The sequence below is a fragment of the Anabrus simplex genome, chromosome 4 (assembly GCF_040414725.1).
Source record: "Anabrus simplex isolate iqAnaSimp1 chromosome 4, ASM4041472v1, whole genome shotgun sequence".
Lineage (NCBI taxonomy): Eukaryota > Metazoa > Arthropoda > Insecta > Orthoptera > Tettigoniidae > Anabrus > Anabrus simplex.
Genome location: NC_090268.1, coordinates 204,589,073 through 204,605,799, shown reverse-complemented (window position 1 = coordinate 204,605,799; position 16,727 = coordinate 204,589,073). Strand labels below are relative to the sequence as shown.

The window sequence follows — 16,727 nt, the reverse complement described above, 5'->3', positions numbered from 1 at the left end:
ACTTTATTAGGAGATGCCGATTATGTTTGGCAGCGCATGGGGAACATTTTCAGCATTAACTGTAAACATGGTGAGTAAAATGCATGATAATGATTTTGAGCACAGTATTCTGCCGTACATACGCACGTGCGGTAAGTGGCAACTGAACTGTCACTGGCAGCCAAGGTCGAGCGAGAAAGTCCCTGCCAAGCATAAATAAAGACCCTGTATTTACATTACAATGAGTCACCACGGAAGGACTAATTTCGATCATACTAGGGGTCATCATCAGCCTTAATTAAGTACACAATTTTCTGTCCTAAAACAATACCTTCCTATAAAGTCATAAAACTAGAAATATGAGCCATATATACAGTGCAATAACATTTGTTATGATATGTGGCTAGATACATGAAATGTTACATGAATATTAAAATATTTCGTGACAAATTCATTATATTAAAAGTATACATTTTCATTAAAATGTCTCAGTTCAAATTTACAAATGTTGTCAATGAGTTCTGTGAATTGTAGTTCAAATGAACTTTGAATCAATTTTACGACGGTGCTTGAAATATTACAGGAATATTAAAATATTGCATTATGATTGTTACCGTGTTTTTGTGGATTACAGAGGTGAAAGAAGGTGTGGGCATGAATGGATCTATCTGCTACAATCAAAAGATTAATTAAAAGCTTTCAAATTAAAGTTATATTTCTTTTCTCCTCCTTTTTTTTTAAATAATACAAAATATTAACAAAGCAAGTCGCTCAGCAACGGAACAAGATTTCAGGTACAGTAGTTTACATACAAAGCAGGAGAAATCAGAAAATCAACAAAATTGGTCAATTAGTCATCTGAGCTTGATTTTGCTATTTGCTTTACGTCGCACCGACACAGATATGTCTTATGGCGACAATGGGAGAGGAAAGGCCTAGGAATTGGAAGGAAGTGGCCGTGGCCTTAATTAAGGTACAGCCCCGGCATTTGCCTAGTGTGAAAATGGGAAACCACGGAAAACCATCTTCAGCGCTGCCGACAGTGGAGCTCGAACCCACTATCTCCCGATTACTGGATACTGGCTGCACTTAAGCGACTGCAGCTATCGAGCTCGGTGCTCCCAATTTTACAAATGTTATTTGAGCACTATTGCTCCATATGCCTCCCACAAGGCCAACCCCTCGCCCACGTCGTGGGAGGTGGGCAATGGCATGAAGTAGGGGATTGCCCTAGAGGTGATGTACAGTGGGGACTGTGTGTGTCCCATGACCGCTATGGTAGCTGTGAAGGCCCTACCGGAACCCTGAAGAGTGACGGCTAACAGGGCTCTGGTGAAGACCTTAATGGCAGCAATGGCAGAGAAGGAGTCCTTTGGTACGGCGAAGCTGGCGGAGGAGGCAGCCCTTCTTCTTGGGGATAAACAAAGAAGAAACCACTGCCCTGTGGTAAAGAGGGATCTTTAAAGGCTGAGGGAAATAACCCCTACAGAAAAATCCTGCAGTCTAACGTAGACAGGAGACAGCCCTTCCACTGGACTTAGGGTGCTGTGGGCTAATAACCTCGCACACCTGAATTAAACTTATTACAGAAACCAGACAAAATTTATGCCAGCCGGATTTTATGGAACACAGACACAGAATAGGAGAAGAAAATAATAATGGCCAGAAATTCATAGATCTATGCAGTAATTTTGGATTGGCTGTAGGTGGATCATTGTTTCCACATAAGAACTGCCACAAGATTTCGCGGGAGTCACCTGATCTACGGACAGAAAACCAAATTGATCACTTGGCAATAAGTACAGTTTTTGGGTCAATTGTATAAACCGTTTGATCTTAGATCAGAGACGAAATTGATCTCGGTTCACGAAAAACTCTGACATTTGTATTGTATAAACGTTAATCTGAGATCAATTCGCACTGAACTAAGATCAACTGATTGGAGAAATTTCTCCGATCAAGCTGTTTGATCTTAGTTCAAGGAGTTGTTTTCTACTTGAGATACAAGAACAGCTGATTGTTAAAAAAATATTACCTGTGTTTTTACGATAAATGGTATTAAAAAAATACACTAAAGTCAACTTCATACATTGCTAGCTATAGTTGTCCGCATATAGGCAATATTACGCTTCTTTTACTGCAGTGTAATGTAATAAGCAACATAACCTCGATAAATTGCTTACGTTATTATCTTATCTCGTTCGTATTTTACAGATGTCCGATTACTCTGATTTCTCAGATATACCTTCTGATGATGAAAATGATGAATTTCGTCGGGCTTCCCATGTGTTCTGTGAAAGAGGAAATCCAATGGGAGAATTAAGTGATAAGAAGTTTAAACTGAGGTATCGCTTGGGAAAAGATACAGTGGAAGAGCTAGAACTCAGGTTGCGTGATAATCTAGTTAAAACTACCAAGAGAAACAAACCTTAGTCTCCAATGCACATGTTGTTACTAAGAGATTCTTTGCCACGGGAAGTTTTCAGTTAGTCGTTGATGATTTACTGCATGTAGACGCAGAGACAGTTCCGAACAAAATGACGTGAAGAAAATCATGCGTGATTTTTCGATGTAAAACACTTCCCTGGTGTTATAGGCGCTATAGATTGTACCCACATACCTATAATATCTCCAGGGGGGCGATAACGCAAAAGTTTATAGGAATCGTCATGGGTGGTTTGCGTTAAATGTTCAAGTTATTTGTGATGCTAGGCTCAGGTCCCTAAATATCGTAGCAAGAAGGCCAGGATCTGCTCACGATAGCAATATTTTCATTAATTCACGAGTGCATGCTCAGTTCGAAACAGGCGACTTTACAGAAGGCATACTCCTGGGAGACAATGGCTATCAATGTTGTCGTTACCTGCTGACTCCAGTACTTCATGCCAAAACAGCTGCAGAGCGAGCTTATAATTGAACCCATAAAGCAACCAGGTCAGCAATAGAAAGAACATTTGGGGTTGTGAAAAGACGGTTCCCTTGTCTCAGTATGGGGCTAAGAGTGAAGTTAGCTCGTGTTTCAGTAATCATAGTTGCAGCATTCGTCCTGCACAATATTACTGTAAATGCAGTAGATGAGGGCCCTGAAAGAGATGAGTGAACATTCACACTGCTCAATGCAACTTGCGACACTCGGCTGTTTTTGCGCTGTTGCCAAGCGCTCACATATGAACTGAGATTAAAATTGAACTTGGATTAGTTGATCTTAGATCAGTGTTATCATTTTCTTCTTTATAATTTAATGGGCTTCGCTAATAGCGGTATACCCAGTCACTGGAACGAAAGTAATTAGTCGAACGAATAAAGGAAACTGTGAAGCACAAAGTAATAACACAAAAACTCAAACACTTCATTAAAATATGTCATACCCTTGAAAAGACAAAACTTTCAAGGAATGCAAACATCTTGAACAAAGTTCGTCAAAGAATACAGGTTAAATCACAACAAGCGAACGGAGCAGAACAAAGAATTTTCGGTGCAAAGCCTGTCGACACCGGAGATTCACACGGAAGAACTGTTATCCCAGCTTTAAATTCAATTCCAATAACAATACAAACATCACACGGGTAAAAATATCGATCATATCAAAGAATGAGTTATCGACTATCGTGGACTTGCCTTCGACCAAGACCGAGCGTTCTTCGATCCACGCAAACAATTGACTGTACGGAAGTGGAGCGATTATTGAATGTTAACGTTTAAAATTTCTGTCTGCGAAGTCGTAAAATGACACCATCCATCCGTAAAACCGTAAAATGCTGCAATTTCCGTAAATTTTACTGATATACCGTGAAAGTTGGCAGGTATGCGCAACGTCTCCCCGGTACCAACGAAGAAAAGTTGATGGCCTATCATTGTCAAGTTACTCATCTGCGGAACCAAAATTCCTATTTGCTTTCTCAAATTAGAAATGCTGACCAGTCGCCGGTGTAGTCTGAAATGCCACTACGCAATACCATTCACAGTAAGCCCTCTAAATGCACTACTGCCAGAACAAGTGATTTAAAAAAAGCAATGTTGCACAGTTATGCGTTTTAGCTGACTAAGCCAAATTTATTCTATTCCCTGTTCTGAGAAGAAAAACACTTCTAAAAGGAAACTTTCCATCTAATACAGTAGAACCTCTATAATTCAAAATCTGTTAATTCAAAATTCCACCTAATACGACGAAGCACTCGTTCCCGGAAATATGGGGTAGGGTTTTGCCAAAGACTTTAATATTACTTATCTAGACTCACAGAGCACGCTGATGCTATGTGGAATATTGAACGGGTAGCACGTGATAATGTTTACAGTCCCGTGCATGTTTTCGATTTTAATCATAGTTAATGGATCTGTTGTAGTATTATATGTGACGGAGTGATAATATATGGTCAAATATTTTCAAGAAATGTAGGAGCTGATACATTACGGTAGTTAAATTGATCGGCAATATTAGGCATAAAGTTAGGCCTTACGTGTGGAATAGAAAGGTATTCACGAATGTAAATTCGTGTGCAGCCTTAATTTGTACAGATTGTTATCAGAAGGTATTTGGTATTTCTTTTCGCATGCAAGTAGAAATTGAACTGTTATAAAATAACTTTCAATTACCATAATCGAGAACTAAACAGGTTATAGGGTGGATGATTCAGAGAGCAGGACATGAAATTTATAATTTTTAGGCTTCTTCTTGTTTGCCCTTTTCCAATTCATCGGGGATAATTGCTTAGAACTAAACAGCAGTTCTGGAAAAGACTACGTGATTTTCATACAGACTGTGTAGACCTACCGTTATTACAAATTTGATAAACTTGGGCCTAGAATCCGTAAGACATGAATGATAAAGCTTGATATAGCGCTTTTAATATTAGAGTAAAGTACTGCTTCAAATTATCTGAAAAATGATTTATTAGTACCGTATGTCTTAAATTCTTAATTTTTTTTTTTACACTTGCTTTATAATAAAAGAATACAATTGTTAATATGCTATTCCACAAAAATTTGACAATGAAAATAAAAATGAAAATCCACAGCCCGTTTCCAGTCATTCGACGGTGTCAGGAATGGAATGACAATATAAAGTCTAAATAAATCTCATTATAAACTTGTCAATCCTTGTCTGTATTAGAAAACGCTAATCAAAACAACTGTTTAACTATGATATTAATCTTCTTGCAAGTGTTTTACATTCAACTTCATTTTTTCTGGTGTAAATCATGGTGCCCATCTTCGAGAAAAATTAGAATGCACTTTCAATATTTATTTGTGCTCAGATAATGTTAATTCAGATTGAGTTTGTAAAAACAGTAATGCGGGTTTTTAAAAAGATAATATTATGAGGAGGGTTTCACATCTTAAATTATAACTTTCTTACTTAGGCCTAAACGACTCAGAGAAACTTAGACTAACCCTAGACATTTATTTAATTTTAAGATATACACAATAGAGGCAGACTAGCGCCAGTGTAAGGAATGTCAGGCAGCATTTACCTAAGTGCAAATAACATAGAAATGACAATTTAACTTCTACTAATCCAATTACGTTATTTCATATTTAAACCAAACCCCATGGCCTACGAAGCAACCGCTGCTCAGCCTGAAGGCCTGCACGAGGTGTCGTGTGGTCAGTACGATGAATCCTCTCGACTGTTATCTCACCGTCAGATAGTTCCGCAGTTGTAATCACATAGACGGAGTGGAATTCGAACCAGCTCTCAGGTCCATGTAAAAATCTCTGACCTGACCGGGGATTGAATCCCGGGCCACAGGGTAAGAGGTAGACACGCTACCCCTACACAGCAGAGCCGGCATTTCATATTCATAAAATGACAAGAAATGTATCGGATCATTTTAGAAAGATTTCTGCAGTCATGTACACTTTTTAAACAAAATGTTCAGAGAATTGAGTAAAACTTGCTGTAATGAGTTATAAAAGAGGAATCATAAGCTATGTGCCTGTCATAGAAAGATTTTATTTCACAGGTTTCCTTTTTGCTGATATTGAAGATTATTGCCATAGGAAATATTTAATGTGCCCTCCAGTCTGTTAAGAGACAGGCAATTTTTATCTCACGATATGTAATCGTACTTAAGTTGTAGACTGCTGTCATTTGAACATGACTTCGTATTTTTAATAAATCAAAAGTGTAGAGCCTAGGTTTGAATTGCATGTATCTGTTCCGAATATTCAAACAAAACAGTTACAACATGACCCTTGTATTAAAATGAGCGACATTATCATTTATGAGGTACCCGTAAGCCTGTATACTGTTTTTTCTGTTTTCGGGGACTGAAATTCAAATATGTGTTTATTTATATATTTATTTTTGTAGTAGTGTATTTTTCAGTCTTATTCAGTCTCCTATAGGTTTTTTAAATTTTTTATGTGCGCCACCTATGGGCTATCCAAAGGATTTGTGTAGATTGTTCAGTTTTTTTTACACAGAAGTACCTTTTAATATTACCACAGTCTTGATATGTATATTTATTGTGTGTGTACACGGTAGTCGGTATAGGCTGTCATTAATTTACTAGGCCGGGTGTTTTCATATGTGCGAAAGTTCATACATGAATTCTATACGATCTCGTCAAGCTGAGAAACACCCGCAACATGGCGGTACGCGCATGGACATGACTTTCCCTGTCATACGCTTCTGCGCAGCCAGCGGTGTGGGGCCTTGGGTTTTGCATGTCATTTAAATGAATTCAAAATAAGGATAGTGTGGCATTCAGAGAACAATGTCAGTCCCATTACCGAAATTCAGACTTAATTCAAAACTGCCTTTACATTTTAAAATAATAGTATTTTACAGAGTAATTTAAATTTGAAATGAATCTGCCTTATGATAGAACGCGTCTTCCGGAACGTGCAGGGGTAGTTTTCTGTACTTTCACTCACTTCGATGTGTCTACCGTGTGCTTCGTATTTGCTAAGTATGAGTGAAATCGTAATTCTTTTGTATTCAGTGCAATAAGGAATGCCACAAAACCAGTGTAAGAAGAAGCAGAATCCGTGAACACTGGCGACACCAACAGCTGATGAAAAAGCGAGGCCCATACAATCAATTCGTACGCACCGAACAATATTGTCCATGCTAATGAAACGGCATTGTTTTTTTTAAATGCCGAACCCAAACGGACTTATGGTTTTAAAGGAGAGAAGTGCCAGCCGGGAAATCGTACAAGGGTGGGGGTCATTGTAGTGTGTTGTAATGCACATGAAAGTGAGAGACTTTCTCCCCTCATCGTAGGAATGTTCGATAAGCCACGATGTTTCAAGGGCATCAATTACCTTCCATGCAAGTACAGGACATTCAAAAAGCATACACTACAACAATACAATGAATAAAGCACTTGCACAGGGGAGCCAGCATAGATTTCTCGTCGTCTTTGAATCATGCTTTTTCTCTCTTCCGTTTTGTGAGGTTATGATTGTCAGTGAGTTATCCAAGAGCATTATTCGAATACTGCAAATGTACCTTGTTGCAACATTTTGGAAATCGTTTTTTCCGTGGTATTTGAAAAGTTTAAACTGTGAATCAAGGTTAATGGCGTGCAGCAACGGGTCTAAGAATATTTTGCGACTGACTGAAATGTGCCAACTAAATCATTACAGAATGCAAAGGAACTTAAAAAGGGAAGTTTTATTGCAAACCACAGATGGATAAGGAACTTTTATCGAAGAAATAGATGGTGCATTTCACAACGCGCCCTGGTATCCTGGTGGTTAATTCAAAATCACGTAATTTGAAGTCCGATTTTTCCATCCCAACGACTTCGAATTAACGAGGTTTTACTGTAATTTCATCCAAACTAAAGAATCCGCCTGGATGGACAGTGTGCAAATGCTCAGGAGCTTCACTGCAGAAGAAGAGGATACTTGTGTTGAACAGTTATCGCAAGCACACTACAGATGCTGTAAAGAAAATGATAAGGAAAGGAAAAATCAATTTTGTCAAAATTCCAGGAGGGCTCACCTCCACACTACAGCCATTTGGTGTTTGTGTGAACCAACCTTTCAAAAGTTGCACAGAAACAGCTCTACACCAAGAGGATGCCAATTGCCGGTCATCATGCATTGAACCCATCCAGATGAGTGAAACGATCTGAAGTGTATGGGAAGCTACCAGTGACAAAAGTTCCAACCGTGGTAGCTCTGATGACGAATTGTGACCGATTTGTACATGAAACTAATTTACTCCCTCATGCTGTGTTTTTATTACTTGTGAAGTGTTTAAAATTGGTATTTTACTTACCAATAAAATTGGTAAGTAAATAATTTTTTTCTGAATGTTTTCATTAGAAATTCAGGGTTTGGGTCTTATTCAGTTGTGGGTGGTTTTCGTGATTATACAGTATAGATATAAAATCTGAAGGGGAAAGAAAACGAAGTAATTGAAACATATCTGATGCTCTGTTGATGTTAAATACAGATTACGGATGTTCAAATCTTCTAAATAAAATTGTAGGGGGTCCGCTATCCATAATTTGATTTATTTTGCACTATTTAGATATATTTATCCGTTTTAGGCCAACTCAAGACCGTATCAGTGGTTTTAGCTCTTGTGTCTGTCTGACTGTTCTATCATCTATCATCACGGGGAAATGGCTGGATAGATCTCGACCAAACTTCGTGTTTAAGAGTCAACTCATTCAGGAGCAGGTTTCGATATGCATATCATTTAAAAACCACTGAATAGACTGGGGGTTTAAAGGAAGACCAGAAGAGATTTTTTCAATTTTCTTTTGCACTACTGATTAATCTCAACCAAACTTCATACTTAGTCTACTCATCTACCAGCAGGTTTCGATATGCACATCCCCATGATGTGTGGGGAAGTGATGGTCAAAGTGATAGTGAAAGCTACAAAGTTAGTACCTCTGATGATGAATGAAGTGTTGACTATCGTTCTGTGGTAACTTCTTTTGTGTGTGTTTTAAATAATTTATTGGGTATTATTTGAAGAACACTTTCAAAACTGTCTGAAACTATCTTAAATTCGTGTAACATACACAGTGAAATGACATTCTTGTTCTGTAGCAAATATTGTAAATAAATTTGAGTGAAGCTTTAAAAAAAAAATTTGTCCTTTAAACTAGAGGGTGCAGGTTTATTCAGGGGTGGGTGGTACTCTGGATTATAAAGTATGCGCTACCGATTAATTCACAAGCTAGCACATTGTTTGTTGGTGTGCGAAACTGAGCCCCTCATCAACAGTTACACGACAAAGCCTACCCCTAAACACTGAAAAGTTAGATTTGAAAAGATAACAATGCAGGCCTACCCAAAATTATTTACAATGCATATATGGATAGCATTGCTCCCGTTGAGAACACACCTATTGCACTATCAGAGTCCTCTACCTCATCTTCTGCATTAACGATTTCCTCTCTTCTTGGTTTTTTTTTTTTTTTTTTTTTTTTTTTTTTGCTAGGGGCTTTACGTCGCACCAACACAGATAGGTCTTATGGCGACGACTTCTTGGCTTTTTCCATGCCATATTTACTACTACTACTACTACTACTACTACTACTACTACAATCGCATGACACACTGCATTCTTCTGCTTGTCTGTAAAACATCCTTGATTTGTGAAAAATATAACGAAAACTGATATAAAGTGGCATTTAGTGATACAACTTCTTACTGTATAGTACAACAAACATGTTATCAAGCCTGTAAAAATTATGAGCAGCGATTTTATATGAAATCTTTTGCTCCAGCCTGTAGATGTTACGGGCTTGGACAATTCAGAACGGAACCCTTACAATCCACAGACATGATTGCTAGAATCTAAAGGCCAAGGGAGAAGGACTTACAATCTAGGCTTTCGAACAACATTACTCACAATGGGTGAAGTGGTAGTTTAAGGGAAGGTCTAAAAATGAATTCTCATCACCCATTTGGTGTTTTTCCAGCAACTTCCAAGATGTGGGATGATGAGGATAATGGGGTAAGGAAGAGGGTGAAACTTGATGTTGGCACATAGCCTACCCCAGTCAAATAACACCAGGGGGTCTGCTCAAGGTTTAACGTCGCCACCCGACGGACAAATCACCATCGATAGCATCATATGCCCTCACGCTACATGAACACCGTGAAGAGGTTTGGAATTGAATCCAGGCTTTTGTCACACAATCTAGTGACTATAAATTGTATACCCCCTCCTACACAGCCGGCCAACATTCTGATGGTGAAATTGGTTTTCCTCCAATGGGACTCTGGCTAACCACTGTTTCAGATCATACAGACTTGACATCATAAAGATCATGGCCACGAGGTGGGCACGATATCTGGTGGGAGATAATGTTTAATTATTTCTACTAAAGAGTATAGACGTGGCTAGAAAAGAAACATTACGATAATATGTTGATGGATAGATCAAGAAAGATAGATACGCTTCACACTATAATCATGAATATACCATACATCTCATACCTGTTTGTCCTAGTCCATCCAACGCGTTGACCTTAGCCCCATGACGAAGTAAGACGTCCATCACATCAAAATGGGAATTGTCAGCACACATATGCAATGGGGTTAAGAATTCTTTATTCTTCTCATTAAGGTGGGCTCCTTTTCGAATTAACGTTTCCACTACTTGCTTACGTTTTGGATATGGTGATGAAACTGCACAGTGCTGTAAAATATTAAAACTAAATTATTAAACATGCAGACAAACTAAACCTCATATGCCAAATGTATGAAGAAATTATCTGCAGAGATCATCATTTACCACTGACTTCATTAAGTTAAACACCGTATAAGATTGCCACAACTGAACCTCGAGAGATGATGTGTTTATAGCCTGCATCAAAACCACGAAAATAACAGGGATGACGAATCTCTGCTCATTTAGGTCATACAATTATCATCATTACTACTGATGTACATGTAGCAGCGATTGATTTAGAAAAAGCCTTCGATACGGTCAGTAGGGAGGCGCTATTTTTGAGACTAAGGGAGGTTGGAATGTCGAAAAAAATGAGGGTGGCAATACAGACAATTTATGAGGAAGTGTTTGTGATGATTAAATTGCAGGATGGAAGGTTGAGTAAGTGTTTTGAATCGAAGAGTGGGGTGAGACAGGGGTGTAAACTATCCCCGATATTATTTATATTATTTATAAATAATATTCTAGAGGGTCATGGTGGAGAGGCATGGCAGTGTCCTTGGATAGAAAAAATGGAGATTCCGGGGTTGTTATTTGCGGATGACCTATTGATTTTGGCGTTGACGGAAAGTGGGTTGCAAAAAGGGTTGGACAAGGTATACTAGGAAGTGGTCTCTCAAAGTAAATGCAAGGAAGATTCAGATAATGGTATGTAGGAAACGGGGTGGAAGAAAGAATAAGGAAGTTTGTAGGCTAGACCACGAAAAAATTAGACCAGAAGGAAAAATGGAGTATCTAGGTGTAATAATTAGTAAGAATGGTTCTTGGAAAAATCAGTGTAGGAACGCAAAATTCAAAGGTAGAGGAGCACTTGCGGTAGTGGGGGTTTTAGAGAAGAAACTAGCTGATGTACCTGCGCTTCGCTACGGGATTCTCATAAAGACTGACCTTGTGGTTTTTCTAACTGAAGTAAACAAAAGCCATTACAAAAACGTCAGTAGGAAAGTAGCGATGTTATAATAATAATAATACTAATAATTTTGTGTGGCTATTTCTAGCCGGGTGCAGCCCTTGTAAGGCAGATCTCTTTAAGGTTAAAATCTCTGACCCGGCCTGGAATCGAACCCAGGAACTCTGGACTAAAGAGCAGCATGCTATCCATTTAGCTATGGAGCCGGACAATGTTATCGTATAAAATACTCGATCAAATGAAAAATCGCACCTTTTCTCACATTTAACAAACAGTACTACGGTGCCGATCTAACAGTCCAAAGTTCCAGAGCTGGAATAACCAGGCCACAGACATCCGTCATCACTCCACTGCCATAATTCTCTTAAATATGCAAACTGCTCATACCAATCAGTGCCTCAGAGTACGGATTGAACAGCTCGAATGCTATGATGAACCAGTGTGTTATGTACCAATAGTATCAGAAAATTTATGAACCAGAAGAAAGTTATCCAACTCCCCAGCTACTTCCCGCTAATATTCAGGCAGGCTGTTACACTCGGTACGACCGGGCGAGTTGGCCGTGTGGTTAGGGGCGCGCAGTTGTGAGCTTGCATCCGGTGGATTCGAAGCCCACTGTCGGCAACCCTGAAGAAGGTATTCCGTGGTTTCCCAATTTCATACCAGGAAAATGCTGGGGCTGTATCTTAATTAAGGTCAAGGCCCTTTCCTATCCCATCGTCGCAATAAGACCTATCTGTGTCGGTGCGACGTAAGGCAATTTTTATCCTAACTATCGTAGATGTGTGGCAACAGAAGACACAAAGCCCACCACAACAAACAATGGTCAATGTAATGTTATTTTTGATCAATGTTACGCGCTTTCAATATTGTAGGCCTTCACATTTAGTTTTCTTCCGACTCTGAAATACCACTCTTATCATAGTCGGTACGATAAAATTGAATAAAACATAAATGGTCGGAAATTGTATTCTCTATAACTTTTATTATGTAGTACTTTTCGATAGGACCAATAACATAGGTATTTAAAAATTAAATGTTAGGCGTCTTCCCCTAAAGTACAATTTCATACAGGGCGCATAAAACTGTTTATAGTTTATACGGTAGTTTCTTATTCCCCGACTCTATATACCAACTTTCATTAAATTCTGTTTACCCATTTTCTCGTGGCTCGGCGTTGACATGGACTTGGCAACAAAAATACAAATTCATGAATATCTGTGTTATCAAAGCCGGTGCGGTAACAATGTATGACATAAATGATCGGAAATGTAATTCTATATAACTTTAGTTATGTATAGAGTTCGTGGTTTATAGCATTTAAAAATCAGAGATTTAGCGTTTTGATTTTCAAATTTAGCGTTTTGTAGCATCTAAATTTCTAAAATTTAGCGTTTTGTAGCAAACTGGTTAAAAATAGGCATAATTTGCTAAACTGCACACACAACAGTTGGGAGTAAAATCATACGGTTTAATCACACATTGCTCGTCATACAGTTTTGAATTCACTATGGAAAATAAGACAAACATCAACATAAGACTGCAAGAAGTATTAACGCACACACAGGAATATGCTTATTTTCAAATTTACAAACAATTTCAAAGTGAAAAATACTATTCTGAACATATTTATTTATCACAGTACAACACACCTACAAGGAAGAGGAATTCCAATGATGATTACTGTACAACATGCCAATTGCTTAAAAGGTGTCCTCCTTCATTTGAGACCGCTTATCAGTTACAATTATGTTGTAGTTGCTAAAAACAACTCTACATCGACACTGTTCGTAGAGGCCCAAATGGACAGAAGTGCTAAGGCAAAGGAAGGACTGCAAAACATTTTTTTCTTCTTCTTCAAGTCTTTGATTGCAGAGTCAGCACATCAATATAGGCCATCTGTATCGTTTACATAAAAATGTCCCGATTTGTGATTTTCGGCATGCTGTTTGATCGTCACTTCGCTTCTACCCATGGCTACCAGACAATAAAATAAATCGCTACCGTACTTTTAAACAGAACTACTACTCAACACCAATGTCAAGAATAACCGACTATGATCAAGGGTCAACACACAAAGAGAATGAACGTGGTGCTTGAAAGTGTATTTGCTGTTTGATTGATTGTTCCTTGCAGTGCTCTTTAGCCAGTGAAAGAAATTCCATGCATTGAATGATTTAACCCTTTGGCCTACCATTACTTGTGAAAGGAAATATTCCCTTACATACCATTTATTTTTTCGTCACTTGTAACATAAATTTGATTAATCACATAGGCTACAAAAGAATACACAAAGCAAAGTGAGCTTTTAGCTCGTCTATAGTAACAGGAAACCATTGTTTTTGTTCGTAAGTATTACTGGTTTCAAGGGAAGCAGATAAATTAGCAAGAAATGTAGAGGCATAGGCATTGGTTTTCTTTGTAACGTGATCCCAATACTGTGGGGTTAGAAATTAATTCCCTACGTCCACTTTTTTCGGATTATTACCCAACCCCCTCCCCACTATAGAGTGAATTTCAAAAACTGGTTTACATGTTACAGAAAGAGGCTTGTTGTCAACAAGATCATAATTCCAAGCATCATTTTACTATACTGTACTTCTCACCGGGCGAGTTGGCCGTGCGGTTAGGAGAGCGCAGCTGTGAGCTCGCATCCGGGAGATAGTGGGTTCGAACCCTAATGTTGGTAGCCCTGAAGATGGTTTTCCGCGGTTTCCCATTTCCACACTAGGCAAGTGCTGGGACTGTACCATAAATAAGGCCTCGGCCACTTCCTTCCTATTCCTAGGCCTTTTCTGTCCCATCGTCGTCGTAAGACCTATCTGTGTCGGTGCGACGTGAAGCAAAAAAAACTAGACTTCTCACTCGTTCTTGTTGTATTCTGGTTTTGTCACATAGTTTCAATTGGCACTATCATCTCAGAACTGAAATCGGAATCACTTTCATCACTGTCAATTGAAGAAGTATTTTCACTCTCCAGAGAAACATTTCCACTTTCAACATCACTATTTTCAAACCAGTTACGAATAAACTCATCCATGCCGCGCTTAGATGCCGCCATGATTGTTTACAACGAGCGGCAAAATGAGATGATTTTTATTTTCCGTATTTCAGCTCAGAGTTACTATTTACACAGAGAAAATAGCTTCAGGTATCATCTGACATCAATCGGGTAGGCTGCAAAACAAAGAGAATAAATCTCTCCTACCAGCTAATTGCGATAATGAACTTTATAAATCTTCCGTGCAGCAGGACGGAAGTGTCCGTCAAAGCATGTTACCGCTTTACGATCGCAATGGGCGCCGTAATAATTATTTCTCCTGAAATAAATAACAACATATAACTTATTTTGAAGAAAAATGCATCGTTTTTAAAAAGATATATTTTTATTTCGTATAAAACAGAGTTTCGCATCTATTTCGCATAAATTGTATAATTTCGCATTTTGAATCAATTTCGCATTTTATCGCTAATTCAAAATAGCTAAAAACCACTCGTACGGATCATATAAGATGAAGGCACATACAGTGACAAAGTTTCGACATATTTCGCATTTATCGCAAATGCTAAAAATCACAAACTCTAGTTATGTAGTATTTATCGATAGGACCACTAATAATATAAATATTTGATGATTAAATTTTAGGCCTTCCCCTAAACTACCATTTCACTCAGCGTGAGTAACATGATTTATAGCCTAGATTGTAGGGGCTCATCCCTCGACTTCACGTACTGATTTTCATTAAATTCTCTTCAGCCGTTTTCTTGTGATGCGTGTACAGACAGACAGACAGACAGACAGACAGACAGACAGAAATTACGGAAAAGCAAAAAGTGCATTTCCTTGTTGCTATGGACATGACCGATACAGATATACAATTCTTTTCAAATTCTGAGCAATGTACAGACAAAACTCTTATTTTATATATATAGATTCCCAGATGTTAAATACAAAATTCAGAAAACGGTGTTCAAATCACTGGTAATGGGCAAAATGCTATTTGGGGTCGAAGTACGGGGAATGGAGGAGGGCAGGGGTGAACTAAACCAGGTGGTGGCGAAATTTAGTAAGATTATGATGGACCTACCGAACTGTACAGCCAATGCCGGTGCCAGATTAGTCTGTAAAGAATCGATAGAGGTTGAAATAGCTAAGAGGGTGTTTAAGTATTGGATTAGATTGGAGGAAGGGAAGGGCGGGGCATTAGTACAAGAAACGTTTAATTTTCAGAAAGATATGACGAATGAAGGTTACTGGGTGAATAAGTGCAAAAAATGGTTACAACAGGTTGGTTTGGGGGAATATGGAGAGGCCTGGGGGGGTGGTAGGAATAAATGGGTATGGGAAAGGATAAAGGGAAGACTACTAGATATTGAAAGACAGAGCTTAATAGGGGAATGTAGAGAGAGAGTCTCTTTATCAGTATTAAATAAATTGGTGGAAGTAATAAACCCGAAAACAGAGTTTGAGGGTAGAAGGGATAAGAGAGGTTTGTATTGGTGGGTATTGGGGGTTCCGAGGAACAGGGGATGGATAGGCAGTGAGAATAGTGATAGATGTGTGTTATGTGGAGGGATGTGGGAGGATCTGCATATTTTTTAATCAATGCCGAGCTTTGGAGGAGATAAAGATTAAACTACTAAGTAAGAAGGAGCTGGACTTGATAGGGGAAAGTTATAAGATGACATCTTGGTTGTGTAGAGAGTGGGAGAAAGGAACGAATATAGCGAAATTCTTAAATGTGGCCAGAGCTAATTTTGTAAAGAAATTGAGGGAGTAACAGGGGATGTGCAGATAATGTGGTTCTTGCCGAGGGAGGAAGGGGGAGGGCATTCTGCTCAGAGGAATGGATATCCGCCCTGAGCAGAGGCGGGAAGGGGATGATATCAGAAAAGGGGGCTGTAGTGTTAGGGGAAAGGGGGTGAGCACCTTGACCTGTGGAAAAGGTGATCCGTCAGGGGCAGGGTGTTGGGAAGTAGATAGGGAAGTAGTAGGATGGGAGGAGGTGACAGATTAATGACTTCAGGAATATGAGAGCAGAGGTGTTTAAGAGAAGAGTTGGTAACAAGGGAAAGACTGAGAAAATTAGGTAAGAGTTGAGAATAGGGGAGGTTGAGTTGGCTTGAGGGTAGTGTAAATTTAAGAAGCTGTTATATAGTTTAAGTTTACCGCGGATGGTTGTA

General features: G+C 38.8%; 1 protein-coding gene across 1 annotated transcript in view; it reads right to left on the bottom strand.

Annotated features, from left to right (window-relative positions):
- Positions 1-16,727, bottom strand: part of Tnks (tankyrase) — a 334,181-nt gene that overhangs the window by 232,525 nt on the left and 84,929 nt on the right. Inside the window, exon 6 of the mRNA XM_067146370.2 lies at positions 10,399-10,600. Within this exon, the coding sequence (XP_067002471.2) occupies positions 10,399-10,600 (202 nt within the window). The remainder of the gene's footprint in view (positions 1-10,398; positions 10,601-16,727) is intronic.